Below are 17,802 nucleotides of genomic sequence, written 5' to 3'. Positions count from 1 at the left end.
AAGGAGAATCTTCTGCACGCTTGGAACAGACGGTGGTGATGGCACAGCCAAGACTAATGTGAAGGGTAAATCAAGTTCAATTCAGCCTTTGAAGTTGAAGGGGAAAAAGAGTAAAATTAACTCTTCAGTGCTGCAGGTCTCTGATTTCTAATCTGTGATTTCATGGAGGAAGGCAATTGTGCCACTGAGCTCCTTTCAGGAACTGCCCTTGGCTTATTAGCTTGCTTTATGTGTTGTCCAGTTTCTGGGGGGGAAAAGGCTGCGTGTATGTGGGTGGTATTATTTTAGAAGACGTCTTAGTTAATTATTGTCTACTAAAACATCACCTAGGAGATATTCCTTCTCTGTCATGCAGCTTGATATTTCATGCAGTTAAAGGTAGCTCTTCCATAGTTCATTAAATTATGTTGTGGTGAACTTATCTCCACTGGGTCTCAATTAAGAAATGAAGCCAGTGCCTTTAGAGGAAAAGGCAGAGAACAATCAGAATATACTGACTATATAATTTGATCTCTGGAAACAATCAAGGGGAAAAATATGGTTGGCAAATGCGTAGACAGTAGGAAGGTGTTGGTTCTTACAGATTTGTATATGGAGCTATAATATAATAAGATCATTATTGTACATGAGGAATATTTAGTGCTTTTAAAACTTTAAGAAATAAGTTTGTTAGCTACTGTAAATTTACTGTAGCAAATATTCTTTTTCCTTACCACTTTCTCTGTCTCCATTTTAGTACCCCTGGGAACTTCAGACACACTGATTCTGAAGCCATTGTATATTAACATTAATTCTAAAACTGCAGTAAATTTTCTGCTATGTTCTAATTTAATTAAACATTTTGGTTTTAATAATATTTTTATTTTCCTTTTTTGAGGTGTTAATCAAGCAGAACTCATTTCTCTGGATGTTTTTCTACAAAAAAACAAACTCATAAAGTTCTCTTCATTAAATAATTGCAAATGTAAAGAACAGTAAAGGCAGTTATCTCAGCTTTTCTTTCTCAGACCCCCTTCCCTACCAGTGTGTTCTGTGCACATTTTATTTTTTGTTTCCCTCCCATTTATGTGCTCTTCTTTGCTAACAGTAGAAGGCTGTTATAATGGCTTGCTAAGGTCTGTTCATTTTATTTTCCTCCTACAAAATATAAATCATCCCAAGAAACATTCTGAGGTATTTACTAAAGTGCAGATATTGGTGAAATAGGTCAATGAAGCAGGTAGTGCCATGGCTGGTTTAACGTGCAGCACTGATCACATCATCAATATATATGTGTTAAACAATTCCTGACTTTGTACATTCTCAAGGAACTTAATTCCCTACAATAGCTTGAGAATGAGCAGCTCATAGATGCAGAATAATTGGAATTTTAATTAGGTGGTGACTTAAGGATGCCTTCTGTTTCGAAGGCAATAACATCTCCTGAGCTAAATGAATGGAGGGGCAGGTTTCAATTTAGCAGCTTATAAAAAAATCTGTTGATTGGTTTCGAATATTAATCTTAGCTGTTCATAGTATTTGTCTGTGCCCATGTTAAGTGAACTTAGTGGCTGAGGTACCCATGTTTGTTCAGGGCATGTGAATCCCATCCCTGCTCAAGTACTTACTGAGCAGAGTATCCAGGGTAAGTTTAAAACAATTACAGCAAACAAAATGAAAGTCAAAATAGGCACAGAATTGCTTTGCTCTGATAAGCACTGTACAAAAGTAGTGGTATCTACCTGCAATTATATACATTTACTTTTGTGACTATTTGAATATACACCTTTTCATTTGTTTACAGCTGAGTAGTGAGATGAATTTGTTTTCTTGTATGAGATAAGCATCATCATGTTTTTCCTAGCAGCTGCATGCACAATTAGTAGGACCCAATTAAAGTTGCATTCAGTTCGCACAGAGCGACGGTGATTGCTGTCTATAATTTCTCCTGTGGTTTGACTTATGGGCATTAAGCTCTGCAGAACTTTATTAACAAATAAAGTTGAGTCAAACAAGTCAAGAAAAAAAAAAAGATGGAAAACAGTATGTATGATCTCGTCCCTTGTGCACTACCTGCAGCTTGAATAAAGGAGCCTCTTCCACTCCCTCACCAGCCACTTTGCAAGCTGCCAGTTTCCTCTGCTTAGGTTTGTAGGGTCTCTTCTCCTGGCCACAAGAATAAGTATGTGTGTCTGCTCTGCTTCCGTGTAAGTGAGACTGCAAGTCAGCTACTGACTACAACAGGTACAAGGCATCCAAAGATTCCTGTGAATTTAATCCTAAAATAATTCTAAAGCTAAATATACCTTTGTCCCCAGCAATATTTGTGCCATCATTATATAAAGCCTAGCACTAGGCTTTATATTGGCATATCATGATGCTAAGTGGAAAGAGAAAGGTAAAGAATTAGAAGGTAAAAGGAGCAGGACATTAGAGTGATTTCATTCACAACCTGTTGTTTTTTTTCTCCTCATGAGGCTGTTCAGTTCCCACTGCTCCCTTAAGGAACCTGATGTCCATTGATGTCCCTCCAGCCTGTGCACCGCTCATTGTGTACGCGCAGGCACACCCGGTAGGACAGAATCTTTTGCTTTCATAGTTTAGGAATACCCAAAGTCTGTAAACACCGATCTCTTGGCTAATGTGCTACAAAGAGCAAAATATCAGATATCCAGTCCCTACAAAGAGTTTTATGATAAAATGTGTGGTTTTCAACTAAAAAGCAGGAACAGAAGCCCCAAAGGTCTCAGTTTTCTGTAGGTATGAACAGCCATTGGATAGTGAATCTGAAAAAAGAGGAAAAGAGCATGTCTGAATTGCCTTAATGTGTGGAAGTGGCAACAGAGTAAGGGCCTGGCTGGAGCGTTTTTCCACTTAATCATCACACAGGTCTTCTGAAGTGGCTAAGAGCGAAAAGGGGCAAAGATGGGACTTAATTCTACAAGATGCAGAATATCTCACTCTCGGACAGCAAAGCACTTCAGACATCTGAGGACACTGAACAGTCGAGCCACTTGGTTGATACTGAAGTGCTTTTCTGCATTGATGCTATGAGCTAGCATCACGTATGATAGGGCCTATACAGAATTAGATACAATCATTTAATCACCCTTCATATGTCAAGTGGTGACAGATCCAAAACCAATCACTTCCTTTCAAAAGTAAGTAGATTATTAATTCAGAGAACATGATAATGATGTCTACAAGAAGTTGTTCTTGTGTAGGACCTATACAAGATCAATTATTTGGCTTTTTATGCTCACTTGACTGGTGCTAAAGTAATAGGTAACTGACAGTTTTGATGCTGATACGCAAAGAAAGCCATAATAGAGGAAAAAGCCACCTTTAATTTCAAGCTCCACTAGAATTGTGAAAGGAAAATTAATGTTTACTAAATGAAAAAGGATGATATTGCTGGAGAGAGGAGGTTTTGTTTAAGCTTTTAGAGGAACATTAATGACTTTGAGAAATGGAAACATCCATTATAAAACATTTTTAAAATGGCATAAAATTTAGAAAATCCAGAAAGTATTTTAAATTTACCTAATCTCCTCAAAGTGGTATCAGGTTTTGAAAATCAAGCAAACTGACTGATAGCTGACATATGGAAGGAAGTTTTCTAGCACTGATACATTTTCCACGAAAAATCTCATATAGTCTCATATCCGAATAAATGTTTTGAGGTGACATGAAGGTCTGTTGATCAACTTTTGCACATTTCTGTAATGGCCCTGCAAATTTCTAGGGGAATCGCAGAAGCGTACAGCCTTGCTCCCCAGGAATGTACTTTCATAAAGCTGCCATTCTTAGAGTCCTCTGACATATCCCAGTGCTGCAGAGTTTTGCCTGTGATATGTTGCCAAGCACCATAAACGATTGCAGCTCTGAGATGGCAGGTCACTTTTTATTTTGCCAGACACAACAAAGAAGTGTCAACCTCTGACAGTTTTTAAAAGTAGGCTTTAAAAGAAATATCAAACCTTTTTTTAACCAGTCAGTATCTGAGAATAAATGCTTGCAGAAAAAGAGAGGATAGGGAAATTTGTGGAAGTGGAAACAGCACTATGTTATGAGTCTGATTTAGCACTGCATCACTCTGGTTTTATGCTGATAAATACATTTGGGATTAGGTGACAGGGACTTTATGCCATCAAATAAATGGGCAGTGGATCTGAGTTCAGGCATCTGATGTGTGTGCACCACTGCAGTGGGATTATAACTGCTGCCAGTCTTGCACTGGTTTGGGGGATAATCTCACAGTTGATAGCTTTGGTCTTGCATTTTTGTTGTAGGATCCTGCAGCCCTTAAGGTACATTGAGTCCCCTGCAGAGACCCCCTTTATAACAGGGAATGGAGGCATTTAGCAGGTGACTTGACTGATTTAACAGAATAAAGCCCAGTGTCTGAGCAGTAGGGCAGGACAGGAATGAGCAGCAGAAGGTTTGCACAGGAACACAAGTGCTCAGCCTCTGGTGAAGCACTGGCTGATGGCTGACAGGAAATCCTGGTCCTGCAAATGCTGACCTGTGACATTACAGCTGAAGAGCTGTATTTGCTTTAATGGACTTCTGGATAGCAATGCAGTGAGTTTTCAGCTGTTAAGTTGTGTTAACATAAACTGTTAAAAAAAAAAAAAGCAATGTGCTCAATACCAAGTCACAAACAAATGCTCTGTTTTTCATAAGACTGCCAAGGAGATGGCATAGTTATGAAAGCAAGGAAAAGTGGTGTAGGAGATGATCTCTGTACATTACATGTGGTAAAACAGGCAATACGTGATTGTTTTCAGCAATAAACTCCATTTCTCTTGAACAGTACTCCACTGGCAGCATGGTACAAGGTATCCTTTGTAACCATCGGGACAGCATTTGATTCCCCTATAGTAGTAGATTGATGAAGCCATTGCCAGCATTTCTTCCCAATTTTCTAAATAACGAGATTCACAGTCAGTCTAAAACACAACCATTTCAAGCAACAGAAAAGGCAGTATCAGTTTCATAAGACCACATTTCCCTCTTAAGTGCCTTGCCTCTGCAGACATGGAGATGGATCTTTTTCTTTTACTCCTGATGACTGCAGACCATTGGGAACTGGTCTGCTCACAGGCAAATTCTTTGTCAGGGGGAGATGAGCTAAGGAAGGCTCAGAGGATGGGACTGCAGAGGTTCATCTGCTCTTGAGTCGGTGGAAACTAGCCTTACACAAGTAGCAGAGCGGTGCTTCTGCTTGAAAAGTGCATTGCAGAGTTCACTTGCCTCCTGTACCAGATTCTTTTCTTCTTGATTTCTGCCAGTGCTGTTAGTCGAGAAGCAGAGTAAATGGCTCCCAGTTTATAAAGAGAAGTAAGTTGTAAATTGAAGGAAAATTACTTCTGAAATTATGTATCGACACCAGTTCATTTTCAGTTGTGTTTATAGAAAAGTTTCCAGTACAACAAACAAGCATTACATTGTGCACTAGGAAAGTATTATGGAAATGTACCGCTAACATGGAGATGTGCATAGGCCTGTAATTTGTTAGTAGCAAGGTGTGTGTGCTCTGAATAAGTAATTAAGAAAGAGAAAATTTCATTACACCTATAATATTGATATTTGCTCTAAGGCTACCACGAGATACAGTAAGACTTGTGCACTGTGGCTCCCCTGTGCCGTCAGGTTTGCTACAGCATTTGTGTGCCAGCCCTTCTGGCTGTCATCTCTCCTTTCTCCCCCTCCATCCCAACACACCCTTAGTAAAGCAGAAAGTAGAGAAGACAACAGCATTATGTTAGGAATTGGTACATGAAGGAGGGAAAGAGAGCAATTGCTGCAGAATCTCAGTCAGATGAGTTTCAGGCCTGGTTATATTCCTACTTGACTTTCAAATGCTGATACTGTCAGAGTGTAAAGCTATTTCCATTCTACTCTCGGTTTCCACCCTATTGGAGCTTTTACAACATGCATCCTTTGAGATGTATTTTCCACCTTTTACCAGCTTCCACAAGACTGTGGGTCCACATTTATTTACCTTAAAAGTTTTAATGGAAAACTTAGAGGTTTTTGAATTCAGTAACCATATGGCTAAAACAACAAAAAGCACAATAATTGTTCCCCATAGACTTATTCACCATATAGACAGTAATTTGCTACATGAGTATAGGTGTACAGAAATATTAATGCTCCTCCTGTTTTTTTTTTTTAATTTGGCTACATTTTTTATTAGAAAAATATATATCATTTTAGAATATCCCTTCTTTAAAATATTTATCTTTAGAATATCCCTTAAGACTACATGGTCTTAAGTACAGCAATAGGTACGGTATCCCTGGTGCAAATGGGAAGCAGTGGTTCTGGTATTCATGACTATATGTGGCCACTTGGTATTCCTGACCACAGTCCTGTTTCCAGCCCATGGAGTAGCGCTTCTGCAGCTCAGAAGTTTCTGCAGGTGTTTTTTGAAACCCACCATGGAGCTGTTCGGGTGGGCTGAGCATCCTCTGGGCTCTTCTCTCGCTTACTGACACTGTTTGTCCAAGTTACTCTCTCTCATACCGCCCAAATGCAGCTCTCACAAATCCAAGTTTTCCATGGTGTTGGTGATCTCATACACTGCACTGACCTTGACCAAGGCTATGAAGGTGCTCGTTAGTCCTGTCAACTCTTCCACTGTAAATCCCAAGAGAGAAGGAGCAGGCCACTATGCCAAAGAAGGCTCTTGCTAACCACAGGGCCTGGACAAGCCCCAGGCTGGAAGCGGTTCCAGGACAAACACAGCAGTAGAGTGGCTGCACCTTTAGTTACTTTAAAGTGACTTTAGTTACTGTAAAGTTTTGGTATCTTTAATATCCTACCACAAATAGGAGATACATCTATGCAGGGATTACTAGCATCAGAAAGGGGATGTATGTATTAAAGTTTGCTTGTGTACCAAGTACTCAACTTACCCCAAACAATTTTTTTTACAATCTCTGTTAAGAACAAAGTTTTATATAAATATACAGGGAGAATTGTTAGGAGAGCATTGCATTTCTGTACAATGTATGACTGTCTCTTATTCGTACTGCTTCTTAACCCACTCCCCTGCTTTATCCTGCATTCTCCATGGTAATAGCACCCTCCATAGAAGCCCAGAAAATGTCTGTTGTAAGTGAAGTTATTGTCTCTTTAATGACCCCAGGAATATCTGCTGCATTTAATGTATTGGCTTGGGAAATCTGTTTTGCCCACCCTAAATGGCTGTCTGTCATAAATATATCTGCTCAGAGTGATGTGCATTATATAAATAAAACTGTACAGACAGAATGCTTGTCAATCAGCAAGAAAGGCTCTACACCCACTATCCAGGGCACATATACTTTGTAAGCAGTGGTTTCCAACAGATAAATGTAATCAAGGTTTATATGTTCACAGAAGCCAACAGGATGGGATTGTTTCACTCGAAAGATCAGAAGAAAATTGTAACTAATGTTGTGGAAAATTACTTTGATATTGCTTTCTCAGTACAGCATCACAATTAGGTAGCAATGTGAAGCACAGGGAAAGAATAAATGAATAGTAACAAATCAACACAAACAGCTACTGTCAGGAGTACTTTGCTCAGTGAAAGTAATGTAAGCATTACTTAAAGTTTTATGACTGTGGATCTTATACTGGTTTAAGTAGTACATCAAGGTCTCACCATCATGCTTGCTTGGACTAAAACAATCAAGGGCAATTTCCAGAACAGACAGATAAAACTAAAGTACCAAAGTATTTTTATTAATCTTGTTTCATAAGTTGTACCATCTTAAATTAAAGATGACTGAATGTAGTAACAGTGAAAAATGCCCTTTTGAACAACGCAAAACTCTCCTATGGTGCTTTTCAGTGGAAAATAAGCATTATTGACTTTTCTACAGCTTTCCTGATGAGATTCCAGCGCCTGCAAATGCACTTTGCTACGTAGAAACTACATGGGCAATGCAAAACCAAAGGCTAATCCAATAAAACTCTGCCATGCAGAATCTGTTGTCCTAAGTAGCTTAATGACACATGCATTTGTTCAATTCTATTGAGGGAGCAATCAGACAAGCAAATTATAGCAATATCCAGTCTCCATTAGAAACAGACCCCTCTGAGGAGAAGCACTGAAAAGCGGAAGGGAAGCATCCTTTTCGGCACACCAAAAATGTCTCTTGTGACTGACAGATTTTCACAGGAGGCTGTCTAGCGATAAAATATGTCTACTCTCTTTTTAATGAAATGAATGGCTATTTTTTCCTGTGCCCTTTAAGCTGCCTAATATCTTTTAGTGATAACTGGCATCATTTTCAGAAGCAGTGGAGGTGAGGAGTTTCTGAGTCCACTGGGAGCTGAAAGCACTTAACACACATGAAAATCAGCCAAACAGAAATAAGAGTAATTGTATTGAGCACCTTTTACTCCAGGGTACAGTCTGCTTCCTATTAACATAAATTGTAATTGAATGTGAGAATCAAGCAATTGATTACACACCTTTGGCAGTAACAGCATTGTTGGGATGTTCATTTTTTAGCTATGCAGAACCCTACCGCCAGCAGCAGAACACATCACGGGGTGAGTTTCCCTCATGGGAATGCAGCAGGGAGGGATAAGGGGAAGGCCTTGCTTCAAAGTTGCTTTTATTTAAATGTGCTTGGCTGTCCCATTCAACAGTTAGATCCTTCTCAAATATCACCTCACAGTATATTACTATCAGCAGTCTGTTCAAGAGGTTTGTGACTGAGAGGACAGAGGTAATACAGGTAAAGATGAGGGACCAGCAATGAAAAAACAGAGATTGCACTGTTTTTGAGGTACCACTAGAAATACCTTCTCTTTCAGGAGCAAAGATTAATTTTTTCAATGCAAAGTTACACATTTAATGATGCATTAAACTCCTGCCTGTATTTGCTGTCCACATATCTTTCCCCTCACTCCCAGTCCACTGGCAATTTCAGATGACTCTGAGATGGACAGGAGTCTCAAAGACAGAAACTTTTCCCACCTTTAATGCAAGCTGGTGGCTGGGCAGAGGGAAGAAACCCAAGCTAGTGACCCTGCTGAGGAAGAGGACGTACCCCAAGCTCAGGAATTACCAGTTCCGCTTGGCTCTCATGCTTTCTGTCTTGCTGTATGCTCAGACACAAGGATGTTGGAAGTGTTGGGGGAGGAGAATTAGGTGACCAAGGGAAGGGAAACTTCAGAGATTGCAAGAAGTTAAAAGTAACCAGAAAGGAGGTGATGGGAGAGAAAGGGAAGAGGATAAAAGTCTTTAGGAAAAGCAGTGAAGCCTGTTCTCAGAACAGAATAGCTTTTGTGCAGAAACATGATTTAAGTCCTAGGAACTGTCTGATCAGGAGTGCTACTGCATCTTAAAAAAGGGATTTGACCCACCATCACACATAAATCCAGCTGGGGCAATTGAAGCATCGCCTGCCTCTACCAGAGGTTTCCAGCCCAGCAGGCTAACATGAGCTTTAAGGTAATAACCTTTTAAAGGAGAAAAGGGGAAACAATCCTTTCCCTGTCACTAAATCCTTTGGAGTTTGGGCCCCTGCAGTTACTGGAGGTGATCTGTTGATGGCCTGATTCCTTAGGATCTAAATCCTGTACATTAGGGCACAACCACAGCATATTGAGTATGTGGCTAATAACAATTTGAAGGTGGGTTTGTTCTCAGTGTAAAACCAAACCACATTTACTAGATGGGAAGGCAGGCCCTGGACAGTGCATGCCTCAACAGTAGAGGTGCCTCAGTGATTTTTCTCTCACATGCATTTTGTGCAATCACAGATGCACCAGTGAACTTGTATGGTAAATTTAGGAGGTATAATTTCTGTTTGTTTTTTTTTTTTCTTTCTTTATTTTGTGTTACTGTACAGACTTAATTGTAGTATTGATTCCAAATTAATATGCACAGGGTTGAACATAGCCAGTACTGTCAGTTTTAATCTGTAAGCTCTTTTGCATCTAAGTACACAAAAACAAATTAAAAAAGCACTGAAGTGACTACTTAGTTCTCTGCTTTCCATGGCACACTGATGATTCATTATATCTACAGTTTCAGCTGAGTGCCTGCTTTCAAAATCGGTGTGCAGTTGGACTAAATAATGAAAATATTAAAGTATAGATTGTTCAGTGACATGGAAATAAGGAATTAACAAACCTGGACACAGAAATTAGCACTTAATGTAATGATTTAAGAGTTCTCTGTGTTAGGGTTTAGCTACTTCGAAGATGTTACTAATATTTTATCTTTAAAATATACACAATCACATTGACTGTGCAATGAAGACATCAATTAAATAGACTTTTTATAAAGTATGCAGTTAGTCAAAGGAGAATTTCAGTGCATATATGAGCAAACACAATGACCAAACCTCTGAGCATAAGGGTATTATTATGAGCTGAAGTAACCGCACTGACATTTGTCTAGGCTCTAAACCAGCCTTCATTACAACCTTAGTCAAAGAGAAAGCGACTGTAAGTAAATCAAGAGAAGCCTTGTGCATTTTCACACTTCTTGTATGCCCCTTGTTTAAAAGGAAACCACTGTTCCAGTCCAGCTTTCCAGCTCTCACATTAATGTGTTCTTTTTGCTGTTTAAAGTTAGTAACCTGAGAAGATGGCATGCTTATGAATGAAACTATGAGATGTTTAATGGAAGTTATGCACATTAAAGAAATACATCCTCAAATATTTTAAGTTTCTTGCGTTACTTGTTTTATGCATCTTTTACTTTGCATCTCTATGACACACTGAATACTATATACAGGGGAAGGTGGATTCAGAGGCATGTATTTGTAGGAGTTGAACTTTGGACAAAATTTCTCAGTTCCAGATTTACAGTGGTATAACTGGCAGCAGAAGTGGGTCTCAACTTTAGCAGACAATTAACTCCATCCAGCTGGACCCAATATACCTTGGCAACAATTCCTGCATAATCAGTCAGTTGTTTCTTGGAACTGCTTTATTTGCAAACTCTTTTTTTTTTTTTAAACAACAACAACAAAACCAAAGTGGTAATTAATCTCAGAATAGCTTTTATTTAAAAAAAATACATACCTGTGTTCAGGCAACCTCTGTGAAATATGTAAAATGTGTTAAGGACATAAGTATAAAATGTTGAACATGAAAGAGCTAGTGAATCAAGCAGAAATAGGAAGGCTAACCTGGTGTCTGCTGATGAACTATTTCTTCTGGATCCTGCAGGTGAATGAAGACAATGAGTCCAGCTGCTCCAAACAGCAAGATGAAGGAGAACATACATGTCAGCCTCATAATTATTGTTCTCAGATCAATCCAGTTTTGACCCAGGAAAAGAACTGCACGCGATCTCCAGGGCGCTCTTCAATCATAGTTTCATCCTCTCATCTGGGAAGTCTGGCATAATATTGCCTACAAAAGGTAAAACACAAACCCCTAAAACTTAACACATGCAACATGTATTTGTTTGAGGTAGATTAGTTGATTTAAGTCCTTGTTTAGACCAAGTAACTGATTTCTCTAGTATTTCTTTGGTAAAGTTAAATGCAGTCATCCAGTCAGTTTCTGCCCCATTAGTTTGTCTTTAACTATATGTCACCATTTTAACATGTTGAAAATGCGATGTAGAATATAATTAAAAAAGTGTAACTTGGGAAAAATGGTCATGCCATGGCTGTAATTTAAAGAGAAAACCCTCGTAATAGTTCTCTTGCTTCGAGTGAATCACGTGTCACTTTTTATTTTCCACTGATGATATGAAAACCATAAAGTGAGATAATATGGCGAAAAAGACCACACGAGCACCCCGTTGCATGTCAAACATGGGAAGAATGAGGAACCTGCTTCAGCCTTAAGGAAAATAGCTGAACTAGAGTGGTGCACCTCACACACATCAGTACGCAGCCTGTTGAAAAAGCTCTGTGGGCATATTGATTTCTAAGGGAAATGCTGGTCACAGTGCTTGGGCCACCTTTCACTGGCTTACACAAAGCATTAGCAAGCAGAGCGCAGGGAGCAAGCTGGCTATCTGCAAGAGCACTGGACACTGGAGCTGCTGCCTCTCCTCCCTAGGGAACTCTGAGCAGATTTCTGGGCTCAGTTCTGCAATTCTCACTGCTGGCTTTTACACTTGCAGTTACGTGCCATCCCAGGGAAACAGCAGCAGCACTAGTCCCAGATGGGCACCGTGTATGTGATTCTAAATCCCTGACTGAGCACAGTCCTAAGGCAAATATTTCACTTTAAGCACACAAATAGTCCCACTGGAACCAATGTCCATTCTGGTAAGACACTAAGAAGTGAATAAATGAAAGAACAGGAACCATAGAGAAAAACCATTAGCAGTGCCACATGGCTTTAATAATTAAAAGAAATGCTTTTCCACACAAGTTTGCTGCGCCTGCATTTTTTGGTAACATATAGGAAGGTCCATTAGAGCACAGGCATTGGAACTTGTTCCTGATAAACATAGCCAGATTTCTTATCAGCAAATTATTTAACACAAGGACCCAGGTTGGAAACCAGCAACAGATCGCAAGAGTGGCCATCACTTCACTGTTACTGTATTTCTAATCGGAAATGTGAGCTGGTGAGAAAGTTTATGAAAATGGTCTTTATTTACAAAAGAGGTCTTGGATACAAAGAGACAGTGTTACATGAGTTTGCAGGATGAAAGATGATGATTCAAAGTAATTATTCCAGGAAAAGTCTTTAAAGATTTCTTGATATTCCTTGAATATTCGGTGTTAGAGGCAACTTGATTGCTTTTCACAGTTTCCATGGCTGGTTTTCAATTCTCCACAGGGTATTGGTTTTCTAAATTTCTAAAATGCACCAAAGAAGAACACCATTTGTGCAGTCCCAATGAAGTAATTTCTGTGACTCTGACTGATAAGGTTATTTAGTGGCAACTATATTTATTCCATGTGTAAAGCAGCCAGAGGTAAGCTCCAGGCCAGGAACATTCGTGGATGCTTGTACCTTAAATGAAGGCTAAGCACTAAGTTATTTTTATACATAGGCAAGTGCAGCTTTACTGTCTGTTAAAAATTATGGCAGACATTAACTGAGTATTTTTATTATTTTTTCCCTTAAACCTTTCTCATCCTTTTAAAAGTAAAAACAAAAGAAAATTATGTTAAGCAAAGCTGAATCTGTATGGGTCCTTGTGTGATTCCGTCTCTGTGTTGTGTGCATGTCTATGGATGGATGGCGTTTTTTTGCACATACATTCATTTTATATATATATATATGTTTCCAGGATCAAGTACTGACTCTAAAGCCCCAGTGGAGCCAGATTAGGGAAGGAGGATTAGCCTTCAGAGCAGTTGTGTTACAGTTCCAACCACTGTTTCTGTAAGCAAGCAATTAGGGAACATGAACAACTCTGCATTGAGTTTACTACAGAATGTGTTCATGCTAAATAGCCAGTAGTTAGAATAAATGCGTATTTAGGACCACATCCATCTGTGGCAAGGCTGGTACAACACCAAAATCAGACCATCATTTTGTAAAACTGTACAGTCAGACCTTTCTAAGAATGATATTTAGTTCCCTAATATAAATATTTCCCATTTTCTAACCTACTTATGCTGTCTGCATGCCCGTGGGGAGGAGAATGCTACTACCCCAGTATCACAGGAAAGAAACGAGGTAAATTTCTTGCCTGAGATTATACAGGAAGGCTGTGATAGAGTGAGAATTGAAGGGTCTCCCAGCCCTGAGCTGGAGTCGGCAGCGCTGCCTTTCTCTGCTGGGAATGCCCAGGCAGCTGGTGGGGGAGAGCTGGCAAGAAATGCATGATCATAATTTGAGAGAGAGCAGCTTAAAAAATCCATTCCCAAATAACAAGGTTTTTGTATTTGCTTAATGCTGAGTTTTAAGGTCGTTTTTTGAATGAATTATACCCTTGAGCAAATGTGGGTTTCGCAAACAATTATTATTAGCTTAAAATGCTAAACCATTTTCCCTTTTTGATTTGTTGAAATGTTTTTGTTTGAAGTAAAGGCAGCATCAAGAAAGAAGGTCCCTAGCCAGTTTTTAATTACTGCGAGAAATGCTAGAGTAGCCATTTTTAACAGTTACAATGTTTACATTATTCCATATCCTATAGCACATCTGTGCTGAGGATCACATAGTCTTTTAGGTTAGACACTGTAGTGTCTCAGAGACACCTCACAATGCAGCAGTAATGAAGGCTAGATGAAAGCATATATTGACAGAAGAAAAGACCACATGTGATTACATAACTCCAAAGCAAGACTACTGTTATTCCCTGTTCACAAATCTTTGCAAGGACTGAATGTAGAGGGAGTCCAAAAAGGAAGATGAAAGAGAGCCTCCTTCCCCTCAACAAAATTAATACCTCTCAACAAAACACAAACTTCAGAGATTTTTAAATTATGGGACTAGACTTTTCCCATCTCTATTCTCCTGTAATTATTTTTTCAATCAGTTGACTTTAATTAACGTGTCCTAGGAGAGCAAACCTGCTGAATGGGAACTACTGTTTTATAGATGCTGAGTGTGTGCTTCCCAAGCCCTGCCAGGCTGGGCGGTGAGCTGCAGGAGCAGAGAAACTCTGAAAACAGTTGGCACCGACTAATACATATGAATGAAGTATCCTCATTAAGAAACATTTGAAAATATTGTTTGTAGTTAAACTGCATCATTTAAAAGATGGATTAGATTAAAAGAAAAAAAAAAGTCGTGAAAAATCTTAGTGGAGCATCAGCTAACAGTTTCTTCAGGCAATGCTTCCTCAGGCATACGAGGCAGAGGCATGCTGCATGTGGCAGCTCAGGACTGGCATGCACAGAACCCCGTCGTCCAGGAGGCACAATTTTGTGCGAATCCATAGCCTTCAATTTCTACTTTGGATTTGTAGTCACATACTTTAACTGTGCTCCTCGCAATGGGCAATAAGATGTTTTTATAATTCTGATTAGTATTACTGGGAGTGCAAGAAGATAAGGTTGCAAGCAGCTTCCAATCAAAACTCCATTTTCAGCTGCCCTGAACTCACAAAACAGATGGAGAGCAGTTCACCAAGATGTGCCATAATGAATTGAAACATCTAACTTTTAATTTATTCTTCCTTTATACATTTCTGCAGTGGATAAAACTCCTAGGTATCAATATGTGTTTTTCTAAGCCTTCCCATTACAATGGTATGTGAATGTTCTGCCCTTGAAAGCAGCAGAACTATGTGTATATGCAGATAATAATTAGCACTCAGGTAGCACTTTCCAGTTCAAAGACATTCATTAATCACCGCAGCACTCCTAAGAATTGTGAGGTGAAGAAGTATTAGCATTGGGTAGGAGAAGAGGTGCTGCATCATTAAAGCAAACCTTTTCAGGAAAAAAGCTTTATAGTTTTAGGTAAAATTCATACAAATTTGTTTGTGGAAAATAGTTGAATATTTTAGCAAAATTTTCAGACATCATAGCTTTTATTTGCAAACATAGAAGCAGGACTAATTCCCTTCTGCTCCCAGGCAGGCAGTGCTGAAAGCCTGTTAGAAAGACACTGCAAACCAATGTGATGGGAGAGAGAGTTTGCATTAGCTGTTTAGTCGGAGCTGTGTTACTGCATAGTGCCTACTGCCGAGCCCGTCTGAACAGGAGTTACCTGCAGCTCCTCATGGAAAGGTCTGGCTCATAAAAGGAGGGCCTCAGCCTTCTGACAAAGCAATTTTTGTATAGATGAAAGTTAAGCTGAACTTTTTAATTTAAATTTTCTGAGAAGAGTGACACAGAAAGCAGTGCTTTGGAAGTCTGCTGTTTTTGCAGTTGCCCTCTGGAAGCCTGATGGGTGAACATTTTTATCATGAGCAATTTGACATTATGATAATGGTCAGTCCACGAAAGGCACAGAGAAACAGTTTTCTGCCAATGTCCCTGTTGTTTAATTCCTCATATGAGATGTGTTAGCCAGGCTGCACTTAGGATTGTGTCTGATAGCACACAGCTGTTTGTTCATTCATGAGTTCTGTGGACGTTACACTCTCTTCCTTGTCTGCCAACAAGTCTGTGTGAAGAATGACATTGGTAAGGTAATAATCTAGGGGCATGATTTACTTCCTTAGGTAGAAATGCAGGGGATTGCCTTTGGTCCATCTAGAAGAGGATCTTTCCCTAATAGGGGCCACAAGTTGATGCTTAGAAGTACAAAAACCTTTCAGGGCAAAGAGGTATGGATAACTTGCTCCCAAGAAAAGGTCTGTTGATCATTAGTGGAGGTCACCTTCTTATTTGCATACTGTATCTTAGACTGGCTGTCCTAGGAAAACATGATAGGGCATGAACCATTCACAGCACTACAAATGTTTTAAATTTTAACATTTAAAAAATGTTTAAAAAGTGTTTCAAGACCTCAGTTACTCAGTGAGAACAGGCAGAATTAGCCTGAAGATGGAAGAAATTAAGCAAAGACAAGAACAGAAGAGGCTGTTTTCCAATGTGGCACCAGGGGAAAGACCAAGGTGGGACAGAGACCCTGTAAGGTTCCTGCCCACTGCAGGAGACCTGCCTACTCTCCCTTCTGGGGCTCTGCTCTGAGCTGCTGACACAGCTCCAAGTCAATCAAGGAAAGCAAACTAATGCCAACCACAAGTTTACATTGCCATAGACATCAGCAAGTCAACAAACTACCCAAGTTGTTTGCAAACATCTACTGATTGCTAAATTGGACAATTACAAATCACCTATGAATCAATGTAAATGTCCAGTTCACACGTACACAATAAGCATCATTTCTCGTGCTGTGCAGGCTGCAACAACCAGTTCCTTTAGCTGATAACAGGCTGCTGGTTTAGAGCAGAGTCAAAGCCTGCCGTGTATTCAAAGGAGAGAGAGAGATGTTTATAAAGGCAGAAATATTTTTATAAAACAATCTTTACCAAATAGAAATAAAAACTAGATGTTAAATTTCAGCATTCCTCCAGCTGATCTGAGGAGGTTTAACTGAGAGCTGTTGGCAGCTGTGATGGGTTTTTGTCTTCTGCTGTACTCTGTTTTGTGTGTTCTGAAAGGGGGCCGTAATGGAGCACTCACTTCATGTGTTATTAAGCTAATTTTAGTTAGATTGTGTAATGTAGTTATAGGCTGGGATAGTGACAGGGGGCAATTAGATGAATGGAAAATATCAAAATACTATTACTACAAGAATATTAGAAAAAGATTTGCTATTACTAGAGAAATGATCATTTCTAGATGCATTAGCTGTGTTCCTATCAGCTGTGTGAACAACTGCTGCTTCTCGGATCTGAAGCTGAGCCAAGGATGCATTTCCTTATGCAAAGCACTTACAGAGACAAAAGGCCTTCAAGCACTGGGCACTAAGTTTCCCTGTCACTCAAGCATCCACTCTCTGCTTTACTGCTGACTCCAAGATCAGGCTTGTCATGACATTTGCAGAACAAAAATAAAAATAATAATAATAAAAGGATATAGAAACATTATTCATATTCATATAGGTAAAACTAACTTTTTATAGCAGTTTTACAAATGCAGGCATGGTACTTGAGGCGTAGATATTAAAAGTCATATTATTCTGTAGCTGTCAGCACTTCTTCTTGGAAATGGGAAATGCAAATGAATCCCAAGTATTATGCCCCAAATCCTCTAACTTTTTCAGCACAGAAAAAAATAAGGAACTATTAATTCTGTGACTGCTTCCATTCACCAAACATTCATCTTTTGGTGCTGGATTTTCTGTCACTGTTGGTGCTGATGTACCAACAGAACAAACACTTCGATTTGCCCCGAGACTGGGAAAAGACAAAATTGTTCCCGGCTGATATTTCAAATCAAAACATTTTAGTTTTGCTTGGTGTGCTTCAACTTTGTATGTAAT

At 39.3% G+C, this 17,802-nt stretch overlaps 2 protein-coding genes across 6 annotated transcripts in view; one reads left to right on the top strand and one right to left on the bottom strand.

Moving 5' to 3' along the window:
- CHST8 (carbohydrate sulfotransferase 8) overlaps positions 1-11,265 on the bottom strand; it is a 131,524-nt gene extending 120,259 nt beyond the window's left edge. The window contains exon 1 of one of the 4 annotated variants that reach the window (XM_083794731.1): positions 11,130-11,265. Coding sequence is in view for 1 of the 4 variants with exons in the window: in XM_083794730.1 (XP_083650856.1) it covers positions 11,130-11,238 (109 nt within the window). In the remaining 3 variants the exon portion in view is untranslated. The remainder of the gene's footprint in view (positions 1-11,129) is intronic. The other 3 variants (XM_083794730.1, XM_083794732.1, XM_083794733.1) reach the window with 3 other exon arrangements.
- Positions 1-17,802, top strand: part of LOC310879852 (uncharacterized protein) — a 216,968-nt gene that overhangs the window by 148,956 nt on the left and 50,210 nt on the right. For both annotated transcript variants that reach the window (XR_014571168.1, XR_014571169.1), the window contains exon 4: positions 11,170-11,364. The gene's annotated coding sequence lies outside the window, so the exon portion shown is untranslated. The remainder of the gene's footprint in view (positions 1-11,169; positions 11,365-17,802) is intronic.

Source organism: Anser anser (genome assembly GCF_964211835.1).
Source record: "Anser anser genome assembly, chromosome: 11".
Classification (NCBI taxonomy): Eukaryota; Metazoa; Chordata; class Aves; order Anseriformes; family Anatidae; genus Anser; species Anser anser.
Note: the sequence above shows the minus strand (reverse complement) of the source record. Positions and strands in the feature narration are given on the sequence as shown.